Source organism: Microtus pennsylvanicus, chromosome 13 (assembly GCF_037038515.1).
Source record: "Microtus pennsylvanicus isolate mMicPen1 chromosome 13, mMicPen1.hap1, whole genome shotgun sequence".
NCBI classification, from domain to species: Eukaryota; Metazoa; Chordata; class Mammalia; order Rodentia; family Cricetidae; genus Microtus; species Microtus pennsylvanicus.
Genome location: NC_134591.1, coordinates 51,904,026 through 51,925,703, shown reverse-complemented (window position 1 = coordinate 51,925,703; position 21,678 = coordinate 51,904,026). Strand labels below are relative to the sequence as shown.

General features: G+C 52.4%; 1 protein-coding gene across 2 annotated transcripts; it reads left to right on the top strand.

The window, feature by feature from the left end:
- Positions 1-359: 359 nt before the first annotated feature.
- On the top strand, positions 360-20,709 carry Tie1 (tyrosine kinase with immunoglobulin like and EGF like domains 1). 2 transcript variants are annotated; one of them, XM_075945582.1, is made up of 23 exons: positions 361-546; positions 3,965-4,282; positions 4,364-4,474; positions 5,770-5,925; positions 6,065-6,196; positions 6,320-6,460; positions 6,653-6,781; positions 7,868-8,013; positions 8,265-8,409; positions 10,242-10,400; positions 10,569-10,706; positions 10,911-11,201; positions 11,762-12,052; positions 12,288-12,478; positions 14,978-15,188; positions 15,328-15,438; positions 15,647-15,837; positions 16,881-16,994; positions 17,095-17,165; positions 18,096-18,136; positions 18,216-18,312; positions 18,435-18,534; positions 20,259-20,709. In XM_075945582.1, the coding sequence occupies exons 1-23, from the start codon at positions 489-491 to the stop codon at positions 20,328-20,330; spliced, it is 3,414 nt and encodes a 1,137-aa protein (XP_075801697.1). In that variant the 5' UTR covers positions 361-488; the 3' UTR covers positions 20,331-20,709. The 2 variants fall into 2 exon arrangements, with proteins under 2 accessions (XP_075801698.1, XP_075801697.1); XM_075945583.1 differs by lacking the exon at positions 10,911-11,201 and having other exon boundaries at positions 360-546; positions 20,259-20,466.
- The last annotated feature ends 969 nt before the right edge of the window (positions 20,710-21,678 follow it).

Sequence of the window (21,678 nt, the reverse complement as noted above, 5' to 3'; positions counted from 1 at the left end):
GTGTGCTGGGAGGAGGGGAGGCCCCAGAACAATGTCCTGCCTCCAAACCTCCTCAATAGGCGGAAACTACTGGCTTCCTCCCTTTCCTGTCTCCGGTGCTCCAGCAAAACAGATGGAAGGGACAGAGGGGATGGGAGAAACCAGTTCAATCATCCCCAGATCTGTCCTTGTCATAACACACACACACACACACACACACACACACACACACACACACACACACCTCAAGTGGCCCCCTTCCAGGAACTTCCAAGACACACCCATCCCCAGGCTGTGGGGGCTGGGCTTGGGAGGACGATAGGGTGGGAAGCAGAATGAGGCTTTCACCCCTCACCCCTGCCACCCTGCCACCCCTCCCACCCCAGCCATCATTTCCTCTTCCTCCCCAGCACCAAAGCACACTAAGCCTAACAGGCTGGGCACTCAGACGGACAGCAACTGACCCCAGGCCCAGCTGGCCTTGGCTGGCCTGGATCAGCCTCCGGAGTATGGTCTGGTGGGGGTCCCCTTTCCTATTCCCCGTTCTCTTCTTGGCCTCTCATGTTGGTAAGTCTGCCCTGGGTGTCTCCCCAACCCCTGATTTCCAGCTCTTAATCCCAGCCCTCCCCAAAAAACCCTAACATAGCATAGCGATGAACCTCACAATAGGGTGACTGCCATGAGTTGGCGGAGGGGAAGCAAAGTTGTTGTTTAATGGTTGTAGCATTTCAGTTTGATGAGATGAAAGAAGTTATGGAGTTGGGCCTTTAATCCCAGGCCTTGAGAGGCCAGGCTAGATTACATAGTGAAGTCCGTGTTAGTCACATAGTGAGACCCTGTCAAAAAGGAAAACAAAAGGAACTGTGGAAATGGGTGGTGTTGTTTACACAATAATATGGGTGTATTTATTAACACTGAATTCAATGCTTACAAATTCTTCTGAGGGTAAATTCTAGGATGTGTGTGTGTGTGTGTGTGTGTGTGTGTGTGTGTGTGTGTGTGTGTTTTGGTTTCTCGAGACAGGGTTTCTCTGTAGCTTTGGTGCCTGTCCTGGAACTAGCTCTTGTAGACCAGGCTGGCCTCGAACTCCCAGAGATCCGCCTGTCTCTGCCTCCCAATTGTTGGGATTAAAGGCGTGAGTCACCACCGCCCAGCTGGGTATATGTATTTTAACACAGTTTAAAAATAGGAGGGAAAAATAGACACTCTATCATCCTCATCATCACTATCATCATCATCATCATGATTTTGATCCATCAAAAAAATGAGATGAGGGTGGGGAAAACTCAGACAGGTGCTAGAAACCACTGCCTGTGCATGGGGGAGGGCAGAAGACCGCCATTGTTTGGGACCTTGGAAGTAACCCTTAGTCCATAATTCATTGACAGTTGGGCATGGTGACTTCAGTCACAACACTCAGGAGGCCGAGGCAGGTGGGTCTCTGTGGGTCTGAGGACAGCCTGGTCCACAGAGTGAGACCCTGTCTCAAAATAAATAATGACAATAATAGTAATTATGATGATGATGATGATGATGATGATGATGATAATAATAATAGTAATAAATCAAATGTGGCATTCTATTAGCAGAGTCTCTGGAGACTCCTAAACCTGCTCAGTGGAAATTAAATGATGCTGGCCTCCCGGTGGATATGTTTGCTTTTAAATGGAGTTGTGTGCAGAAGGCTTGGAGGAGGTTTCTGAAAATGGGTGGCAGACCCTTTCGGTCTGCTGATTAGAGGACTAGAAGCCAGAAGCTGCCTTCGAGTGATTCAGTCTAGCGGAGAGCACAGACCAGGGCAAGGGCCTAACAGAGACAGACGTAGAGAACTTGAGGAGCACTGACAAGAGAGAGCCTGCTTGCTCTGCCTCCTGTAGCAGGCCGAGAAAACAGGAAGGATTTCTTTAAGAGGGGTAGCCACCTGAAGAGTAAGTGCAAGCTTGGGAGGCATGGAAGTCCATGGGAAAGAGGACTCTGGAGGGAAAGCAACTGGGGGGCTAGTGTGTGCCACACAGATGCTCAGATTGTATGCATTACCCTGAAGGTACCTGGGAATCATGGGGCATTGTAGGCAAATGAGTCACGGGTGTTTTTGAGTCTTGGTGGCATCACTTTGGAGAAAGAGCTGGAAAGGAAATTGTGGCTTCTGAAATGGTCTGAGTCAGTAAAGACAAGGGCTGAACGACGGTGGTGCGGAAGACAGGGATGGCCAACAAGGTTTAGGAGAAAAGCTATAAGAGTATGTGCCATAGGGGCTGGAGAGATGGCTCAGCGGTTAAAAGCATTGCCTGCTCTTCCAAAGGTCCTGAGTTCAATTCCCAGCAACCACATGGTGGCTCACAACCATCTGTAATGAGATCTGGTGCCCACTTCTAGCCTGCAGACATACAGACAGAATATTGTATACATAATAAATAAATAAATTTTTTTTTAAAAAAAAAGAGTATGTGCCAGATAGGGGATTAAGCAATGAGGAGTTGAGACTTGGATAACCTGACTCTGCTGGTTTCTAACTGTATGACCTTGGGCAAGTCTTAAGCTTTTGTTTCCTGGTCATAAAATGAGAATAATAACACCCACCTCCCAGAACAGCCAGACTGGAAAGGAAGAGTATATCACTAAAGAGCCTGATGCATAATTGACATCCAATAAACATTAATTATTATGACACTGGGAATGAGATGACTCTGAAGTCAGTGTCTCAGGTAATGGGCGTTGCCTCTGAGTCAGGGAACTTGGGAAAGATGAGGTCTTAGGAAACACAACTGGAAATGCATTTGGAGCTGAAAGGCCACACCAGAGCTCCTGACTCAGAGGTGACAGTTAAAGCCATGGGTGTAGACGAACATGCTCAAGGAAGCCTGAGAATAATTATTACAGCAAGGAAACCAACTTCACTGGAGGCCGTGAGGATGCCACGGAGAAAGGGCATTTGGTACCTGCAAGGCCACCAGTAAATGCCAACTTCTTTTGCTAACAATAGACCGCCAAAGATATGCTGAGTGGCATTTAAATTGATTGATGACTTGACAGTTAACAGGCAGGAAAGGGGCAGGGAATGAGGGGCCTTGAGAAGGCTGGGGTCCCGGATCTGAGGCAGGCTAATTAGTTAGGCTCAGCTCCTTGGTCTTGCTCACTCTGAGATGCAAATTCTGCGATCCAGTTCCACTGGCCCTGGGCAGCCATCTCCCCACACGACTCCTTTCTCATTTCGTGCTTTACTCAGGCTGTTTGCCCACAGGATGAGCCTCTCCCCACCCCTGACCTTTCTCCTCCTGTTCCTCCTCACCACCTACCCTGCCTTAGTTTCAAAAGCCCTTCAGTGTTTTGTCTCTGATGAAGCCCGGCTCCACATCCCCTCCTGGCGTCCCCCCTCCCCTCCCCCACACGGGTTAGGTGTTCCTCCCGCTGCCCCAACACCTGCAACTGGGAGGGATATCTATGTCTAGCTTTCCAAGGTGGGACCCAGTTCCACCTGCGTCCGTGTCCCTCTGGGCCAGGTGGGGCTAGCACCTTCATTTCTACCCCTAGCCTATACCTTCGATCCCAGTCAATTGTTTAAGCGACAAGGAGGGTGTCTGCATGACTCTCCAGTTTGAGTGAGTCTTCTAACCTGCACCTCCGTGGTAGGTCAGGGACAGGTGGCTTAGGGATAGCCCTGGTGGAGACAATGGTTCAGAAAGGAGCCTGGGCAGGGACTTGACGGAGACAAAGGAAAGGAGACAGAAGCTCTGCTGTCGAGGGCCCCATCTGTCTGGAGTCCCAGAAGGATGTGCACCTTTGTTTATGTTTTAGGATGAAGAGTTGTGGGGGCAAAGGGCGAACATGTGTGGAAGGGAAGGGAACGGGGTGGAAATCCTTAATGAAGTGAGGTTTTCAGAGGGCACAGTGAAACATTAGCACCGGGGTTACGGGTGGAGCTGCGGGTTTCCGGGGCTGTTGAGTTGGCAGAGTCTACCATCAAGTCGCTGCTGTCCCGTCCCAGGTGCAGCTGTGGACTTGACTCTGCTGGCCAACCTGCGCATCACGGACCCCCAGCATTTCTTCCTGACTTGCGTGTCTGGTGAGGCTGGGGCAGGGAGGAGCTCAGACGCCTGGGGCCCACCCCTGCTGCTGGAGAAGGATGACCGCATCGTGCGCACCTTCCCACCTGGGCAGCCCCTGCACTTGGCACGCAATGGCTCACACAAGGTCACGCTGCGTGGCTTCTCCAAGCCCTCGGATTTGGTAGGCGTCTTCTCCTGCGTGGGTGGCGCTAGCACGCGGCGTACTCGAGTCCTCTATGTGCACAACAGCCCGGGGGGTGAGTCTGGCTTGCCAGGAGGTGGAGTGGCAGAGGGAGGGGCCGCTGTCCTGGATCACTGACCTTACCTTTCATCCACAGCCCACCTGTTTCCAGACAAGGTCACACACACTGTGAACAAAGGTGACACAGCTGTGCTTTCTGCACGTGTGCACAAGGCAAAGCAGACGGATGTGATATGGAAAAACAATGGTGAGGGGGCATTTGGTTGTACAGGTAGAGCCATGGTTGTGACGCCCCAGGACCTCCATTGCCCTCTATATACCCAGCTCATCACTGTGATAGACCTGTCGTCCTCCAGGCCAGCCTCCAGAGTCCTCCCATTCACTCACCTCCTGTACTAAGAGGGCCGAGAGCCTGTGGCCAGCTACCTCTTAAACCCTATGTTAAGACCTCATCTTTGACTCTCCCCTGAGAGTTAGCAGGTACTGTCACACGACCCGCCTAAGAAGAGCAGCGGTCCCCATGGGAAAGAAGACAGCTGATAACAAGTGCCCAGCACAGGCCAAGAGAAGTCTAAACTCTCTCAAAGAAGTGCCAAGTTCAGATCCTTGATGCCCAAGGCAGGCATATGCTGGAGTCCACATAGATATGTGGGTCTCAGCTCTGTTCCTGCCCACTATGCTGTCCCTATCCACTCCACGGAAGGACTCCGCCCCCCCCAGCTCCCCAAGTAGCTCCCAAAATGCCTGCCTCAGCCCCCTGATCAGCTGACTGACTCTTGGGTACTTGGCTTCTCAGGGAGAAGATCCTTTTCCTTGGAGGGAAGGCTTGGCACCAATAGGGAATGTAGAAGTGGGCAGGAGACCCAAGTCTTTGCAGTCTGATTAGAGTTCTAAGCAGCAAAAGAGAGCCAGGCAGAACTTGAACCCTTGTCTAACTGTATGGGTCCCAGATGAAGAGGCTGGGAGAGAGCCCTGAAAGGCAAGAAAGACATTCTTGGAGGCAGGGCTGACAAGAGCAAAAGCAAGGAGGTCTGAAATACCAGATGATTCTAGAAGGCAAACAAGCATTTAGAAATTCGAGAAGGTCAGGAGTCAGGCAGGGCGTGATGAGGTATGGAGCTGGAAGGCTGAACAAACTGGTGGAAGGAACTGCAAAGGGTGGGGGTCCAGCCTGGTGTGATAGACAGCTCTGAGAACCTACAAGAGGAGTAGGGGATGGAAGAGTCTATTATAAACACATCTCACTGGCTATCCAGGGGGAGGGTAGGTGGGCACATAGGACTAGCACGGAAGCAGAGAGAACCTAGAAAAGGCATGAGAAAATGGACAAATTGTAAAATAAAGAGGTGGGAGAGGAAGGACTCAGAAAGCCCGAAGAGGATGCGCTCCTGCTTCCTGGCTTGGATACCATATCTGGTACGCGCCTTTCCCCAAGTCGGATCAATGTGCAAAGCCGCATTGGTGTGACCAGGGCAGAAAGAGGTAACACCAGCCCCTCATGTGATGCTGAGGGCCCTGACCTGATTGTGTCCCCCCCCCCAGGATCCTACTTCCATACCCTAGATTGGCACGAGGCCCATGATGGGCGGTTTCAACTGCAGCTCCAAAATGTGCAGCCACCATCCAGTGGCATCTACAGTGCCACCTACCTAGAAGCCAGCCCCCTGGGCAGTGCCTTCTTTCGGCTCATCGTGCGGGGTGAGGAGCAGAAGACAGAGGCCGGGTGGTATGGGGGGCTGTGAGTCTCAGGATCCACGAGGGCCGCAGAGCTACCCTTAGTCCTCAGCAGCTGTGGACAGATAGGTGAAGGTCACCTACTGAAAACATTTTCCTCCAGGCTGTGGGGCTGGACGCTGGGGGCCAGGGTGTGGTAAGGATTGCCCAGGCTGCCTGCACGGAGGTGTCTGTCATGACCATGATGGCGAATGTGTGTGCCCCCCGGGATTCACTGGTACCCGCTGTGAGCAGGGTAAGTAGGAGAGCTAGGAGCTAGGCAGAGGTTGCCTGATGGGGAATGATTCTGAAACCATGGGGGTGAAGCTCGGGTGTGAGGCCCTACGGGGTCTGTATACAGATACCACCTTATTTTCAGCCTGCAGAGAGGGTCGTTTTGGGCAGAGCTGCCAGGAACAGTGCCCAGGCACAGCAGGCTGCCGGGGTCTCACCTTCTGCCTCCCAGATCCCTACGGCTGTTCTTGTGGATCTGGCTGGAGGGGAAACCAGTGCCAGGAAGGTATGGACTAAGCTGCCTCCTATGGGCTTAATTGTGCCAGACCCTTCACTATGGCCCTGACCTAAACATAAGCCCTCTAATGCCCTACCAGGGTCCCACCACCACCACACCAGCCTACTGGATAGCTTGTGCCCCATCTGTACCCTGATGGCCCTGACCTACCCATTTTAACTATATCTCCTCTATTCCTAGCTTGTGCCCCTGGTCATTTTGGGGCTGATTGCCGCCTCCAGTGCCAGTGTCAAAATGGTGGCACTTGTGACCGGTTCAGCGGCTGTGTCTGCCCCTCTGGGTGGCATGGAGTACATTGTGAGAAGTCAGGTATGTGCCTCTGAACTCCTCAAGACAGGTGATCCTTCATCAAATGCATCTCTCTGCTCTTTTGTTGGTGGTGCCCAAGTCCTCCCCTCAGGGAGTTCGAGTGTGGTAGGTAGTTCACCACTCAGGCACTCACATTGTGAAGGCTGGCAGCATTGGGGGGGTGGGCACAGGATCTAGAAGAGACCCTGGTCCATGTGAGAGTCTTTGGGGGAGGAGTCAAGATTTGCAATTGAATGTGAAAGACACAGGGGATGTTTGGGGAAGAATGTGGAGAAAAGTCCAGGGAGTTGAGACCCTGCTGTGGACTGGGCCAACGAAGCTAGGGGCTAGGAGGAGTGTTCAGGTCAAGTGATGGGGCCTTTGAATAGAAGCCAACGGTTGCTACTTAATGTGAGGACCTGAATAGCAATTGTTGAAGGGTGTGTAATAGTCAGACTTGTATTTGAGGAAGAACCGCTCATTGTGGGTGGAGTCCAGAAGTCAAGGACCAGAAATGAAGGAGTTGGCAGGTCTAAAGGCTCATGCCTATAATCTTAGCACTCAGGAGGCTGAGACAAGAGAATTGCCTGGAGTTCAAGACCAGCCTATGCTACAAAGTGAGTTTCAGGCCTGCCTAGGCTATAGCATAGAAAGAGAGAGGAAGGATGGAGAAGGAGAGAGAGAGAGAGAGAGAGAGAGAGAGAGAGAGAGAGAGAGAGAGAGAAGAGAGAATTCAGCCTGAATTTGAGCTGGGCTGGTGACAAAGGGCCTGCCCCTGCCTCTGGGTCTTAGAAGATCCTAGGAAATGTGATGGGAAAAATGGGGGAGGTGAACCCTCCATCTGGCTGGATGTGGTGCACCAGGGCCTAAAGGAACCATGCAGGACCTTGCTGGTTTTAGTTTTAAGTGGCAGGGCAGACAGTGGCATCCTCTCTGAGATGCAGATTATAGGACTTTGGTGGTCACTTGGCTGCCTCAGGATTGTTCAGGATAGCTGTCCTTTCTCTCTCTCTCTCTCTCTCTCTCTCTCTCTCTCTCTCTCTCTGTCTCTCTCTGTCTCTCTCTCTCTCTCTCTCTGTCTCTCTCTGTCAATCTCTCTCTCTCTAGACCGGATCCCCCAGATCCTCAATGTCGCCACTGAACTGGAGTTCAACTTAGGGACAATGCCTCGGATCAACTGTGCAGCTGCGGGGAATCCCTTCCCAGTACGGGGCAGCATGGAGCTCCGCAAGCCAGATGGCACCATGCTCCTGGTCAGCCCCAGTCACCCCACCTACCGTCAGCTACCCCGTTTCACCAGCTTGACAGTTCATTTCTTTGGGCCCCTAACCCCCTCAGAACTTGTAGACTCAGCCCACCGGCCAGGCCATGGCTTAAATGGGGCAGGCTAACCGGTGAGGGGAAGTCCCTGGGTCTATGTTCCAGCATTAGTCAATGCTGACTCCTATCTGTCTCGTGGAACATACATTCTCTACTCATAGGCTCCCTCTCTTGTCTCTCTTAGTCTACCAAGGCCATCGTGGAGCCAGACAGGACCACAGCTGAGTTTGAGGTGCCCCGTTTGACTCTTGGGGACAGCGGGTTCTGGGAATGCCGTGTATCCACGTCCGGAGGCCAAGATAGCCGGCGCTTCAAGGTCAATGTGAAAGGTTAGTGGTGTTCTAAGGCTCCAGAGGATGAATGGTGCTCAGTATCAAGGCTGGGACCCAGCCTGGTCCCACCAGGTCCCACCTGGAAAAGCCTTCAGGAACTGGGGGTATCCTCCTGTCTCCTGCATATACATGTGCCGTCTGCCACTGCACCCAGGGTCCCTTTAACTCCACCTCTGAAGTGCTGTTCCTTTACCTGAGTCACCTCACATGGACACATGAGGACAGCAGACAAGCAAACCTGCTTGCCTCCTCAAAAGGGATTCATGCACAGGAGTCTGTTGGGTGAATAAGGAGAGAATGACCAAGCGTCACAGCAAAGCACAGAGCACCCTCTCCATGGACTAGGCATTTTTTCACTTCATCACTATAAGCCTTGCAGCCCAGTACCCCAGGCCCTGCTCTCCTTCTGCCCACTCCCCCATTGTCTGTTTTCATCTCTCTTCTCCCTCTCTTCTCGCTCCCTCTCCTCATTTTCTTCTTCTTCTTCCCAATCCCTCACCATCTCCATCCTACTACCCCATCCACCAGATCCCACTTTTCTCTTCTCGTTCTTTTACCAGATCCAGGCTCCAGGCCTCCACTTGACTTGGATTCCAAGACGTTCTCTAGCATCTTAAGCAAGTTACAGCCCCTCTGCTCATTTCTCGCTGTGTAACAGGGTCTAGGCTGCTTGGGAAGACTAAACCAGAAGATGCATTTAAGTAGTTAGCACAATGGTGGGCAGAAAGTATACTCGATATAAAGGACAAATGCCGTTACCTAAAATGGCATCTGGTGCCAAGGTGCCAACCCTTCTCTGGTAGTACCACTGTGTTCTGCAGTCAGGACCCCTCTCCTGATGCCAGCCTTGCATGGTGGGGCATCTTCTGCGAGGTTCTGATCCCAGAGCCAATGTGGAAGTTCATGTGTGTGTGATTCAGGGGTCACTATATACCAGTCACTTAGCCTGAACTCTGATCTCCTGCCACAGGCACCGGGGACACCTTAGGATCCAAACTGGACACTCATCTCCCCCAGACCTGTACCTGCCCGTAACAAACTGTTGCCCCCTGACACTCCTTCACCTCACCATCCTGCATCTTCCACACTCCTCAGCCTCCCTCCTCTACCCCTTCCTCCCTCTCCGTCTCCTTTCTTTGCTTTATGCTTTCTGGGAAAGCCAGTCTGAAAGAAGTCAAGGAACCTATTTGGGCATTAATGCAATAATCTAGAAAGAAAAACTGAAGCCAGAATCGGGGCGGCGGCTGGAGAGGAAACCAGGCAGAAACACAAATACTATTTTAGGGTAGAACTGATTGACTTGAGGCAGCCTGATCAGACAGAGCGAGCTCCAGGTCTCCTAGCTGTGTGTCCTTAGGCAAGTTGTATAATATCTCTGAGTCTCGGTTTCTTCAGTCATGACCCGAGGGCTGCGGGAATGATCAGTTATACACAACAAGCGCCAAGTGTGGAGCAGGTGCCGCATCGCTGGCATGTTTTGTCTTTAAAATAAATCAACAGACTGGTGGATGATGAAGGGAGGGAAGAGAGCACGTGACACCTAGGTGGTCGCCGCCTTGCCTCCCAGCCTCTCTCTGCCCACTATTGCAAGAACAGAGAGCTGTTTCCCAACCTCCACCTGGCCACTCACACTCACCTAGCATCTTCTGAGACTCCTATGGCCTATGGTCAAGTCCCTATGGCCCAAGCGACCCAAAGACCAGCTTTCTCTGACGTTGGCCATCCCAGGCACATGGTGAACTTGGTCCCCTCCCACCAAACTAAATAATCTCCAGATCCCAGAGTGCTCCCTTCTTCCTGGACTCTGACTCCTCCCAGTTTTTTGGCAGTACCCCCAGTGCCTCTGACTGCTCCTCGGCTCCTGGCCAAGCAGAGCCGTCAGCTTGTGGTCTCTCCGTTGGTCTCTTTTGATGGGGATGGACCCATCTCCTCTGTCCGCCTGCACTATCGGCCTCAGGACAGCATGATTGACTGGTCTGCTATCGTGGGTGAGTGGGGGCTGAGTTAGGGGGTAGACTTTATGTAATAGTGAGGGGATAGGGTGGAAAGAGAAAAGGAGGGAGGGGTGATACCTAAAGAAGAGGAGGCTGAAGGGGAATGGTGGCTTCAAGACATGGTTGGGACCAAGCCATGTGTGTGGCACACCTCACCTGCAGTGGATCCCAGTGAGAATGTGACGTTAATGAACCTGAAGCCAAAGACAGGATACAGTGTTCGTGTGCAGCTGAGTCGGCCCGGGGAAGGAGGAGAGGGAGCCTGGGGGCCTCCTACCCTTATGACTACTGACTGTCCTGGTAAGAAGCCAAGAGTCTTCCCTTCCTATTCCCCCAGGGTTTACTGCCATGCCCACCCAGAATATGTCTGTCTTGGTCCACCCCCAAAGAATCCTGCCTTTCCCAGTAGAAGTTGTCCCAACCCTACCCACTGGGGATTATTATCCCGCTTAGTCCCCAAGGACCCATTGGATGATTCTGACCTCTCCTGACCTCTGGCCACAGAGCCTTTGCTGCAGCCGTGGCTAGAAGGCTGGCATGTGGAGGGTCCTGACAGGCTACGAGTGAGCTGGTCCCTACCCTCGGTGCCACTGTTGGGTGATGGTTTCCTGCTACGCCTGTGGGACGGGGCCCGGGGACAGGAGAGGCGGGAGAACATCTCATCCCCCCAGGCCCGCACTGCCCTCCTGACTGGACTCACGCCTGGCACCCACTACCAGCTGGATGTGCGGCTTTATCACTGCACCCTCCTGGGCCCTGCCTCACCCCCTGCGCATGTGCTTCTGCCCCCGAGCGGTAGGCCCACTGTGGGAATGATGGGCTAGGGATAAGGGAGGTTACTGCGCGTGTGTTTCCGCCCTGGAGCAGTAGGCCCACTGTGGGAATGGCTAAGGGAGGTTACCGCGCATGTCTCTGCCCCCAGCGGTAGGCCCACTGTGGGAATGATGGGCTAGGGAAAAGGGAGGTTACAAGAGAGTGGAGAGAACCCAGGATGCATGGGGAAGATAGAAGATACTAGGAGGACACGGTCACCAGGAGCATGTGGGGTGGGAATGTATGAGGAAATTATGACTCATGTGAAGAGCAGGGCCATGTGGAGGAGGTGGAGGGGGGTGGGGGGTGAGGGGGACGCTAAGCCACTGAGGACATGAAGAGGACTTGGGATGCAGGGTGACCAAGGGAAGAAGCAGCTTGGAGGTAGAGGTGACCTAGGGATAGTAGAATCAGTGAAAGGTAGCTCGTGGCTCCTGTGCTGGGACCACAGAGAAGAAAGTGTGCTAGAGTAATCGCGTCTGGACCTACAGCTAGACAGCCTCGTCCAATCCATCCCTTCCTTCCCACTCTTACCTCCCCAGGGCCTCCAGCTCCCCGCAACCTCCGTGCCCAGGCCCTCTCAGACTCTGAGATCCAGCTGACCTGGCAGCATCCTGAGGCTCCATCTGGTCCTATATCTAAGTACATTGTGGAGATTCAGGTGGCCGGGGGCTCAGGAGACCCCAAGTGGATGGATGTAGACAGGCCTGAGGAGACGAGCACCATCGTCCGTGGCCTCAATGCCAGCACGCGCTACCTCTTCCGGGTGCGGGCCAGTGTGCAGGGTCTCGGCGACTGGAGCAACACAGTAGAAGAGGCCACTCTGGGCAATGGTGAGAGAATGGGCCCTGCAGGATCCCTAGGCCTCAAGACTGTACTCTGCATGCGCCCCTCCACCTTCCCTCCAAGTTAGAGCTAAGGATCACAAGCCCTGACTTTCCGACCTCAGAAACTGTCGTCCATGACGCCTCCTCACAGCGTGGTACCAGGCTCTCCGACCTCTCCCTCTGTGGGATCCCACGGTGGCCTCTGGGTCCCCTGACCCAGTCTGTCCTTCATTGTGTCTAGGGCTGCAGAGTGAGGGCCCAGCCCAAGAGAGCCGGGCGGCTGAAGAGGGCCTGGATAAGCAACTGGTCCTGGCTGTGGTAGGCTCCATCTCTGCCACCTGCCTCACCATCCTGGCTGCGCTTTTAGCCCTGGTGTGCATCCGGCGAAGCTGCCTCCATCGGAGACGCACCTTCACCTACCAGTCAGGATCGGTCAGTGTCCCGTGCCCACATGATACCGCCTGTTGTGTGTGTTTGTACCCACATACATGTAAGCGCATATGGGCCTGCACATGCCTGTTCACGCCACAAGTTTAAAGCTACATTCAGTGGCCCTCTAGGGTACAAAACAGAACGTTCTTTCGTTTTGTTTTTCAAGACAGGGTTTCTCTGTGAAACAGTCCTGGCTGTCCTGGAACTCACTCTGTAGACCAGGCTGGCCTAAAACTCACTGAGACTACCTACCTCTGCCTCCCGAGTGCTGGGATTAAAAGTGTGCGGCACCAGCGCCCAGCCACCCCCACCCCCACTTCTTTAGAACTGAACTCAGCTCATGAGCACATTCATAGTAATGGTAGAATAATTAGCAGTCTCAGTTAAAAAGAAGACAGTTTGTCCATATTTCACCAGGTCTCATTCCAGGATTGGAAGCCACCATCTGGACTTGTCTTCTTTATTTACCCACCCTCTGAGGGTACTATCAGCCTGGATCACACAGCAATATCCTGGCCCACGCTGGCCTCCGTCCTTACTTGGGAGCCAGTTTGTATCTATATGCATATGTGGTTAGTGTCCTAAATCCTACTGACTGTGAGCTCTCATCCCAGCCTCCAGTCTTTTATCTTTCTTTTTCCTTTTTTGAGACTGGGTCTCTCTATGGAGACTCGGCTGGCCTTGAACTCACAGAGACGACCTGCCTCTGCCTCCTGAGTGCTGGGGTGAAAGGCATGCGCCACTATGCAAGGGCTCCTTTGAGAAACTGTTCACCCATGTTTATCCATACCCCTTGAAGGGCATCCGTGTGTGGCCATGCCCTCCACATAGCCAGCCTTTGACCCTCTAAAAGTGTGCATGGCCTGCAGCCTCACCTGCCTTCCTGGAGGAGAGAGGCTCACTCTTCAAACTCGTGTGGGATTTTAGTCCTCTTACAGCCAGGCCATGCCCTCTGGCCTTTGGGCCTACACAGACATGGATGGGGAAGGGCCGCTGACATCTACACCCTATCTTGTCATGTCCACCCCCTGGCTTTCCCAGCTCTTCTGAGAACATCCCGCTCTGTCACTCAGAGTCAGAACTCTAGCCTTGGCCCGTTCTGCTCGCGTCCTTGCTATTTAGAGTCATTTAAAAGAAATTCAGAGTTACCAAAAATGGCAGAAAGAAAAGAGAGGGAGAAACACCTCTCTCTCTCTCTCTCTCTCTCTCTCTCTCTCTCTCTCTCTCTCTCTCTCTCTCTCTCTCTCCCTCGGGCCAGCTCTTGTATAGAAAGTCCAGTGTTCAACTCTGGTGTCTGCTGTGCCTTTAAAAATCCCACTGAGAGTCCAGAGAGTCAACTGGCTTCTTTGTCTGAGCTGTGTTGACTTTGCCTCTGAGGCCAGTTCACACAGGAAGTCATCACTGCCATGGGAGGTGGGGAGAAGGGAGCAGGGACAGGTGCTGAGGCAAGGCAGTGAGAACGCAACCTTTAGTGGACATATGATCATTGCACATCTCAATAGAGTTGTCTGTTCTGTGTGCCTGCACACAGATGCTCATGTTTGTGCCATAGAGTGGTGCAGACGTGCATCCCGTGTATGTGTGCCTGCGTCCCTGTGCTGGCACGCCTTCAGGCCCTCGGGTGCATGTGTATCTCTGAATGGACGGATGCACCTGCATGTGACACAGCCGCAGAATGCAATGTTTATTCTGGTGTATGCCTCTGCTGCACACGCTCCATATGAGTCCATGTGACCTGTGTCCCCTGTGCTTACCCGTCAAACTGGGCACCCGCTCACTTAGGAAGGCCACTGCTTGGTCCATCTGGACCTTGCTTCAGTTGCAACTCTTTACTCCTGTTCAGCTGCTGCCTTTTCCTGCCATCAACCCTGCCCAGCATAGCCCTGCTTCGTAGAGAAAGCTGGGCAGTCCCCTCTGTTACAGTCCTTGAGTCTTCGCCTGGGTTTAGAGCTGTGTCTAGACACCAAGTCGAGGGACAAAGATCGTCTCTGCTTCTTCTGCTGTGAAGAAGAAAACCTGTCCACCTGCTCCCCACTGCTCAGGGCTTTGCACATAATAAAGCCTCAAGAAATGCACCCAGGGAGGCACAAGTAAATGAATAACTAAAGCCTCGTTGTAGGGTTTGCACAATAATGGGAAGCTCACTTTTTCCCATTACATCTCATTGCAATTTTCCATTTAAATATTAGAATGTTTTTGGTCCGTTGACCTTTCCAGGATCTGGCAACTTACCCACAAGCCCTGAGTTCCACCTTGTAGCAAACCCCACACACTAGACCCTTAGGCTGACGCCACTGGATGTGTCTTCTTACACACCTGTGCGCCGGAAACTCATCTGTGGCTCTGTCACCTGTAATTCTGTGTGCTGTCTGTCTCTGTAGGTGTGACTCTGTCCATCTGTCTAATCACTGGACCCTCTCTCTATGTGCCTCTCTGGTCCTCCTTTTACCCCCACATCTCTTGTGTGGACTGGTGGTCTATTCATCCCATTCCGTGAAGGGCGAGGAGACAATCCTGCAGTTCAGCTCAGGAACCTTGACATTGACCCGGCGGCCAAAGCCACAGCCTGAGCCCCTGAGCTACCCTGTGCTGGAGTGGGAGGACATCACCTTCGAGGACCTCATCGGGGAGGGGAACTTCGGCCAAGTCATCCGGGCCATGATCAAGAAGGACGGGCTCAAGATGAATGCAGCCATCAAGATGCTAAAAGGTCCCTGGATGTGACTCCAGACCCAAGCCTCTTTCTCTTCCTGAATCCCACGAACACCAGGCCTAGCTAACTCCCACCAGCATCTGACCCCCTCTCCGAGTTATCCATGGCAAAAGCTGACACTGATTTCTTTATGCAGAGTACGCGTCTGAAAATGACCATCGCGACTTTGCAGGCGAATTGGAAGTCCTGTGCAAACTGGGACACCACCCCAATATCATCAACCTCTTGGGAGCCTGTGAGAACCGAGGTGAGCCTCTAATTCGTGACCTGTTCCTTCCAGACCTCTGTCATCGGCCATCACCTGTACCACATTAGTGGCTTGTGGGGATCCCTAGGTTCCCCATTCACCACAGAATTTTCCTGCATCCTGCAAGCTGTCTCTTAAAATCGGGCACTGCTCATAACAACACATGGCCTGTATCTAAACCATCACCATGTGTCTCCTCACCTCCCAGGTTACTTGTATATTGCTATCGAATATGCCCCTTATGGAAACCTACTCGATTTCCTGAGAAAGAGCAGGGTCCTGGAGACTGATCCGGCATTTGCTCGAGAGCATGGAACAGCCTCCACCCTCAGCTCCCGGCAGCTGCTGCGCTTTGCCAGTGATGCGGCCAATGGCATGCAGTACCTGAGTGAGAAGCAGGTGTGTGCAAGTGCGGTGGGCAACAGTGGGAGAGGGGGGAGGCCTCTGCACAAACCTGGCCAGATGGTCAAACAACAGGCTCGAACAGTGAGGAGGAAGGACCCAGCGCCAGGTTCAGTGCCTGGTGCCAACTGACTGCCAATGATACGCAGAGGGAGAAGAGGACAGGAGGTAGATGGGGAGAAGGTGTTAGGTTTGGAGTCCCTGAGAGACATCCTGGGTGGAGGTGATGAAGGGGCGAAGTGTAGATCCCAAACTCGTACTCAAGAGACGGGCCTGGGCTGGAGACCATGTAGCGCTGCCATTTCAGCACAGAGACTCCAGCAGGGAGGGTGTGGAAATCCACTGAAGAGGGTGAGGGTGGGCTCCCAGATGAGATGAGCCGGGGACAACTGCCAGAGGGGCGCTCCAGCCTGACCAAAGGCATTTTACAGGCAGCAAAAATTGGAGTCTTTGAAAAAAGAGGGGCATCAGGGAGAGACTGATGGGCAAACATGTCTGAGGAGGATGGAGGACTAAGGGGAGGACCTGGAACATGAAGGCCACTTATGGATTTTCATCAATAAGGGAGAGGGGACAAGACAGTAGGGGAACTGGGACAGAGGCGTTGAAAGAGGAAGGGTGGGATGGATAGGTCCTCGGATCCCAGCTCTTGGAAGACAGACGTGGGAGAATCAAGAGTTCAAGGCCAGCCTGGGCTACATAATAAGTACCAGACTAGCCAAGACTACATAGCAAGACTCTGTTGAAGTGAAGGGAGAGGGTGGAAGAAGAGAAAAAGAAGAACAGGAGAGGGAGGGGATGGAGGAGAGGGCAGTAAATCAATTACGCCTGTCCCAGAAAGAGAGCTGTTATCTGGGCTTGATTGTGGCTGAAGTTGGGGGAAGGAATGCGTGAGAACCAGCAATGACTTTGCTCAGACCCTTGTCAGCTGATCTGTGACTGAGGCATACTACGTGGGTGGGAAGCTGCTGGAGCTCCTGCTGGCCCCATACTCCGGGCCTCTCAGCCCTCTGGTCCCTGACTTCTGACATTGCCTGCAGTTCATCCACAGGGACCTGGCTGCCCGCAATGTGCTGGTTGGAGAGAACCTGGCCTCCAAGATCGCAGACTTTGGCCTTTCTAGGGGGGAGGAAGTATACGTGAAGAAGACGATGGCAAGTCTCATTCCCACTTAGGGCCCATGCCTGGGCCTGCCCTTCGAGCCCCTCAAATAGGCCTTTCTTCCATCCTGGCCTCTGACCCTTTCCCTCACAGGGCCGTCTCCCTGTGCGTTGGATGGCCATTGAGTCTCTCAACTACAGTGTCTACACCACCAAGAGTGACGTGTGAGTATGGCAGGTGGGGAGGGGCAGAGGGCATGGCCCCCGAGGACACTCGGGCAGTGCCTAGATGCACCTCAGCAATGTCTTGGGTTATCGAAGTCATGACTCAAGTGTCAACAGTAGAAGCCAGGCGTGCAACAGTGAGTTCTAAGAATGCTTTGGGAGTTTCTGCCATCTTGGAGGGAAGCTCCGAGGCTTCCTAATACCTAGAGGGATTTTCATCTTGGAAGTGACTTCGGTGGCAGGACTGGGGAAGGAAGTATTTAGGATTTTCTTCGTGTAAGAGACCAAGGAATTCTTCAATAAGACCCAGAAAAACTGGGTAGTCACTAGGGAGCGAGGAAGAATACTCAAAGAGCAAGCCCACCTTCCTGGCAGAAGGGTAAAATCATGGCCACCTGAGGCTTTTACCTGTGCGTGGCCCTTCAGACCCCTCTGTGCCTCACACACACAGGCATATGCTTCTGCACACACGTTCTCTCTCTCACACACACACACAAACACACATGTACACAGACAAGCATGTGCTCTCACACACTGGCACGTACTACACACAGAGGTACGCACATATACACATGTGCGCTCTCTCTCGCGCGCGCACACACACACAGGCATGTGCTCACACACACAGGCACACATGCACACAGAGGTACGCACACACACACACATGCACTCTCTGTCTCTGTCTCTCTCTCTCTCTCTCTCTCACACACACACACACACATAAATACACCAAATGTTACTACAATTAGTTGAGTCTGGGGACCAGGAGTTATGAACGGGCTTCAGTGGAATAGAGACAGCAACTGGCCAAGGCCAGACACTAGCAGAGAAGCCACGTGCAGGACCTGGTATGGTTATGCAGCTTGGTTACGGGGAGATTAGGCCATGTGTCTCCCACACGAGTCACTAAGTGCCCCCTTCTCATTTCAGCTGGTCCTTCGGGGTCCTCCTGTGGGAGATAGTGAGCCTTGGTAAGCCTACACCCAGTTCTCCAGAGCATCCCAACTTACTGTGGGGCCCCGGACTGAGGGAGTCTTGTACCCTCTGCAGGGGGCACGCCCTACTGTGGCATGACCTGTGCTGAACTCTACGAGAAGTTGCCTCAGGGCTACCGTATGGAGCAGCCTCGAAACTGTGACGATGAAGTGTGAGTTCATGGCCCCTGGAGCTCTGGGACCTCAACTCTGAGATGAGTGGCCTAGGCTTTGAATCTGTGAGCTGCCCCCCAGTCAGTCCCTCACCTTACAGCACCCCCACTCCCATCCACAGGTACGAGCTGATGAGGCAGTGCTGGCGGGATCGTCCCTATGAGCGCCCCCCCTTTGCCCAGATCGCACTGCAGTTGGGCCGCATGCTAGAAGCCAGGAAGGTAAGAGCTTGGGCAAGGTGGGGATGGGCACTCTCCAAGCTCACGTATGAGGCCACTATGTCTCCCACCCTCACGCATTACCCAAACTCCCTCAGCTGGGGCTGTCACCGCAGCTGATTGGATTTAGAATGCAGCCCATGCCGGGTTTAGACACTAGGCCCACATCTATACTCTTTCCAGAACTCTTATTACTTAGTCTCAACAGCAAATCCCTCCTCTAAATTCCAGATGGCTAGTCTGTCTCCCTCCAAGCCATCAGCCCATTCTCTCCCAGGACCCTTCTTACCTGATCCAGGGCCAGAGAAAATGCATGAATGGTCACCCAAAATGGAGGAGGGGCTGAATGATACAGGAAGGGCTAAATAAATAAGTGGAAATAGTGGGTGATACAATATTCATATGAATAAACATAATGTAACAATAGCTGAGTCAAATAGCCATGTGAATAGATGAATTATCAAATTAAAATGAAAGAAGAAATACTGTAAAATGTATAAATATGAAAACGGGTTTTTTTGTAGTTTTTTTTAGTGTTTGGTTTTTTGTTTTTTTTTTTAGTGTTTTGTTTTGTTTTGTTTCAAGACAGGGTTTCTCTGTTAACTAATTCTACAGACCAGTCTGGTCTTGAACTCCTAGAAATCCTCCTGCCTCTGCCTCCTGATTAAAAGTGGGATTAAAAGTGTGTGACACCACCCAAGAAAATAATGAATTGATTAAATAACTACCTTAAGAAGGAAGGAAGCTGGGTGTCTGTGATGTGTGTCTATGTCCCCAGCTCTTGAGAGATAAAGTCAGGAGGACTGAGTTCAAAGCCAGCCTGGGCTACGGAAGAAGATTCTAGTCTCTCAAGCTGGGCAGTGGTGGCACACGCCTTTAATCCCAGCACTCGGGAGCAGAGGCAGGTGGATCTCTGTGAGTTCAAGGCCTACAAGAGCTAGTTCCAGGACAGGCTCCAAAGCTACAGCAGCCAAACCCTGTCTCGAAAAACAAAAAACAAAGGAGGATGAGGAGAAGGAGGAAGAGGAGGAGGAGGAGGAGAAGAGGAAGAGGAAGCAGAAGAGGAAGAAGAAGAAGAAGAAGAAGAAGAAGAGAAGAAGAAGAAGAAGAAGAAGAAGAAGAAGAAGAAGAAGAAGAAGAAGAAGAAGAAGAAGAAGAAGAAGAAGAAGACGATGACGACTCTTGTCTCTAAAAGCAGGCTGGGTGCGATGGCACAAGCCTTCAATCTCAGAAGCAGAGGCAGGAGGATCATATGGCCTGGGGTGTAGTTCAGTTGGGTGCTTGTTGTCGTGCACCAGGCCCTGCGTTTGAGCCCCAGAACCCCATAGGCAGGACATGGTGGTACATACCTGTAATTTCAGCACTCGGTGGTACAGTGTAATCTCAGCATGGAAGCAGGATAAGAAGTTCAAATCCAAGGTCATCCTCCTTTCCTACAAAGCATGTTCAAGGACAGACTGGCTTAGACTCTCTCAAAAGTAGGGAAGGGGAGGGAAAGAAGGAGAGGAAAGAGAAGGGAGGGAAGGGTCAAATAATCACATATACAAATGATCAAACCATCAACAACAGCCTTATGAGAGATGAATCAGCCAGCCTTTTTTTTTTTTTTTGACAGTGTCTCACTGTGTAGCCTTGGTTGGCCTGGAGCTTGTTGGGTTGGCCAGGCTGGCCTTGAACTCACAGAGGTCTGCCTGCTTCTGCTCCACTAAGACTTGTTCTTCCCACAGGCCTATGTGAACATGTCGTTATTTGAGAACTTCACCTATGCGGGCATTGACGCCACAGCTGAAGAGGCCTGAGTTGCCCACACACTGGAACCTGGCTCTGCTGGCCAGAGCAAACCCTCCCACCTGTCTGTGACTTCGGGCCCTTCTAACCACAAGACCCAAGCTGTCTCAAGAAAGTCTTTTAACTCAGAGGAAACAAGAAAAGATCCAAGAAGCACGGGCTGAGGGAAACAAGGGTCCCCGTTCTTGGCAGCTGCTCTCAGAGCCACCCTTTTTATCCTTCCTTCCCGCTCATTCTGTTCCTCCACATGAGTGCTCCCCATTCTCCTGCGCCCTACACCCAAACCCCACTTCTGATCCTCCACCAAAAGCAGAATACATGCCACTAACACCCCGCTTAGCCACCCCCACTCTCTGCTTGACCTCAGTAAAAATAAACATGCTGAGTAGCCATGTGTCTCCATTTTACAGATGATTGGTCCAAGGTGGGAAGAGTTAATCCCAAGAGCGAAAGCTGGACTTCTGAGGAAAGAAGCGCTGTCCTGTCGCGCTGCCCTTCGGGAGGGGTGCCAGGTGCTCTGGAGCCCCCACTGCCCACATGTGCCACCAGTCCCCACCTCTATCCCAGCTGCATTACCATCTCTCCTTGTTCCCCTTCCTGCTTCCCAGCCTTCTTACCAGCATGTCTCCCTGCATCTCTGAGGAGTCACCACAGCCTCAGAATCTTTGCTCTGCCCAAAGCAGTCCATGCCAGGACTGGCTGAACCCTGGCTCAGCTTGAAGCAACATCCTACCCCAGACAGATGGTGGCTGGACTTGGGGTCATTGTTCCCCTCTCGCACTTGGCTTCCAGGCAGCCTTCCCTGGCAGGTCACCAGCTTACAGCCAGCTAACTGGGAGGAGGCAGCGGCCCCTCCCAACTTCAGCCAGATGAGGTGGATTCCTCCGTACTGGTGCTTGGGGAGGTGTTTCTCTCCTAGCTGAAAGGGTGTCCCATTCCCCGCCCCATCCATGATGTGTGGCCTCTGACTGGCTTTTCCTTTGACTGCTCAGGACTGTCCTCAGATGTCTCTCCCACTGAGTCTTAGGAAACAAACGGAATTTTTGTTTTCAGTGAATCAGATGAACACCCTCCTCCCCACTAAGAAAAACATAAACCTGGTATGACAGTGTGGTCAACAACACAGATGCTAGAATTGCAGGCCTGGGCTCAAGAGTTGCAAGGCACACGTTATCTGTGTGGCCTTCATCGCATCTTTTAACCTCTCTGAGTTTGCTTTTCTCCTCTGAGAAAGGAGTGGACTTTAGCTGCCTCGTTGTCGCTGGTACTAAATGAGCTCTTCCGCAGCCCTAGAACTGGATCTCGTGCATCCTTAAGTGCTGTCCGCTAATGGTGTAATATACAAAGACAGCAAGATCT

Excerpts from the sequence above, each read along its gene's own strand:
- Tie1 (XM_075945582.1), top strand. The coding sequence starts at position 489 with ATGGTCTGGTGGGGGTCCCCTTTCCTATTCCCCGTTCTCTTCTTGGCC. Across the intron at positions 12,053-12,287 it reads AGAGGCCACTCTGGGCAATG|GGCTGCAGAGTGAGGGCCCA; the intron begins GTGAGAGAATGG and ends CATTGTGTCTAG. Across the intron at positions 16,995-17,094 it reads TATACGTGAAGAAGACGATG|GGCCGTCTCCCTGTGCGTTG; the intron begins GCAAGTCTCATT and ends TTTCCCTCACAG.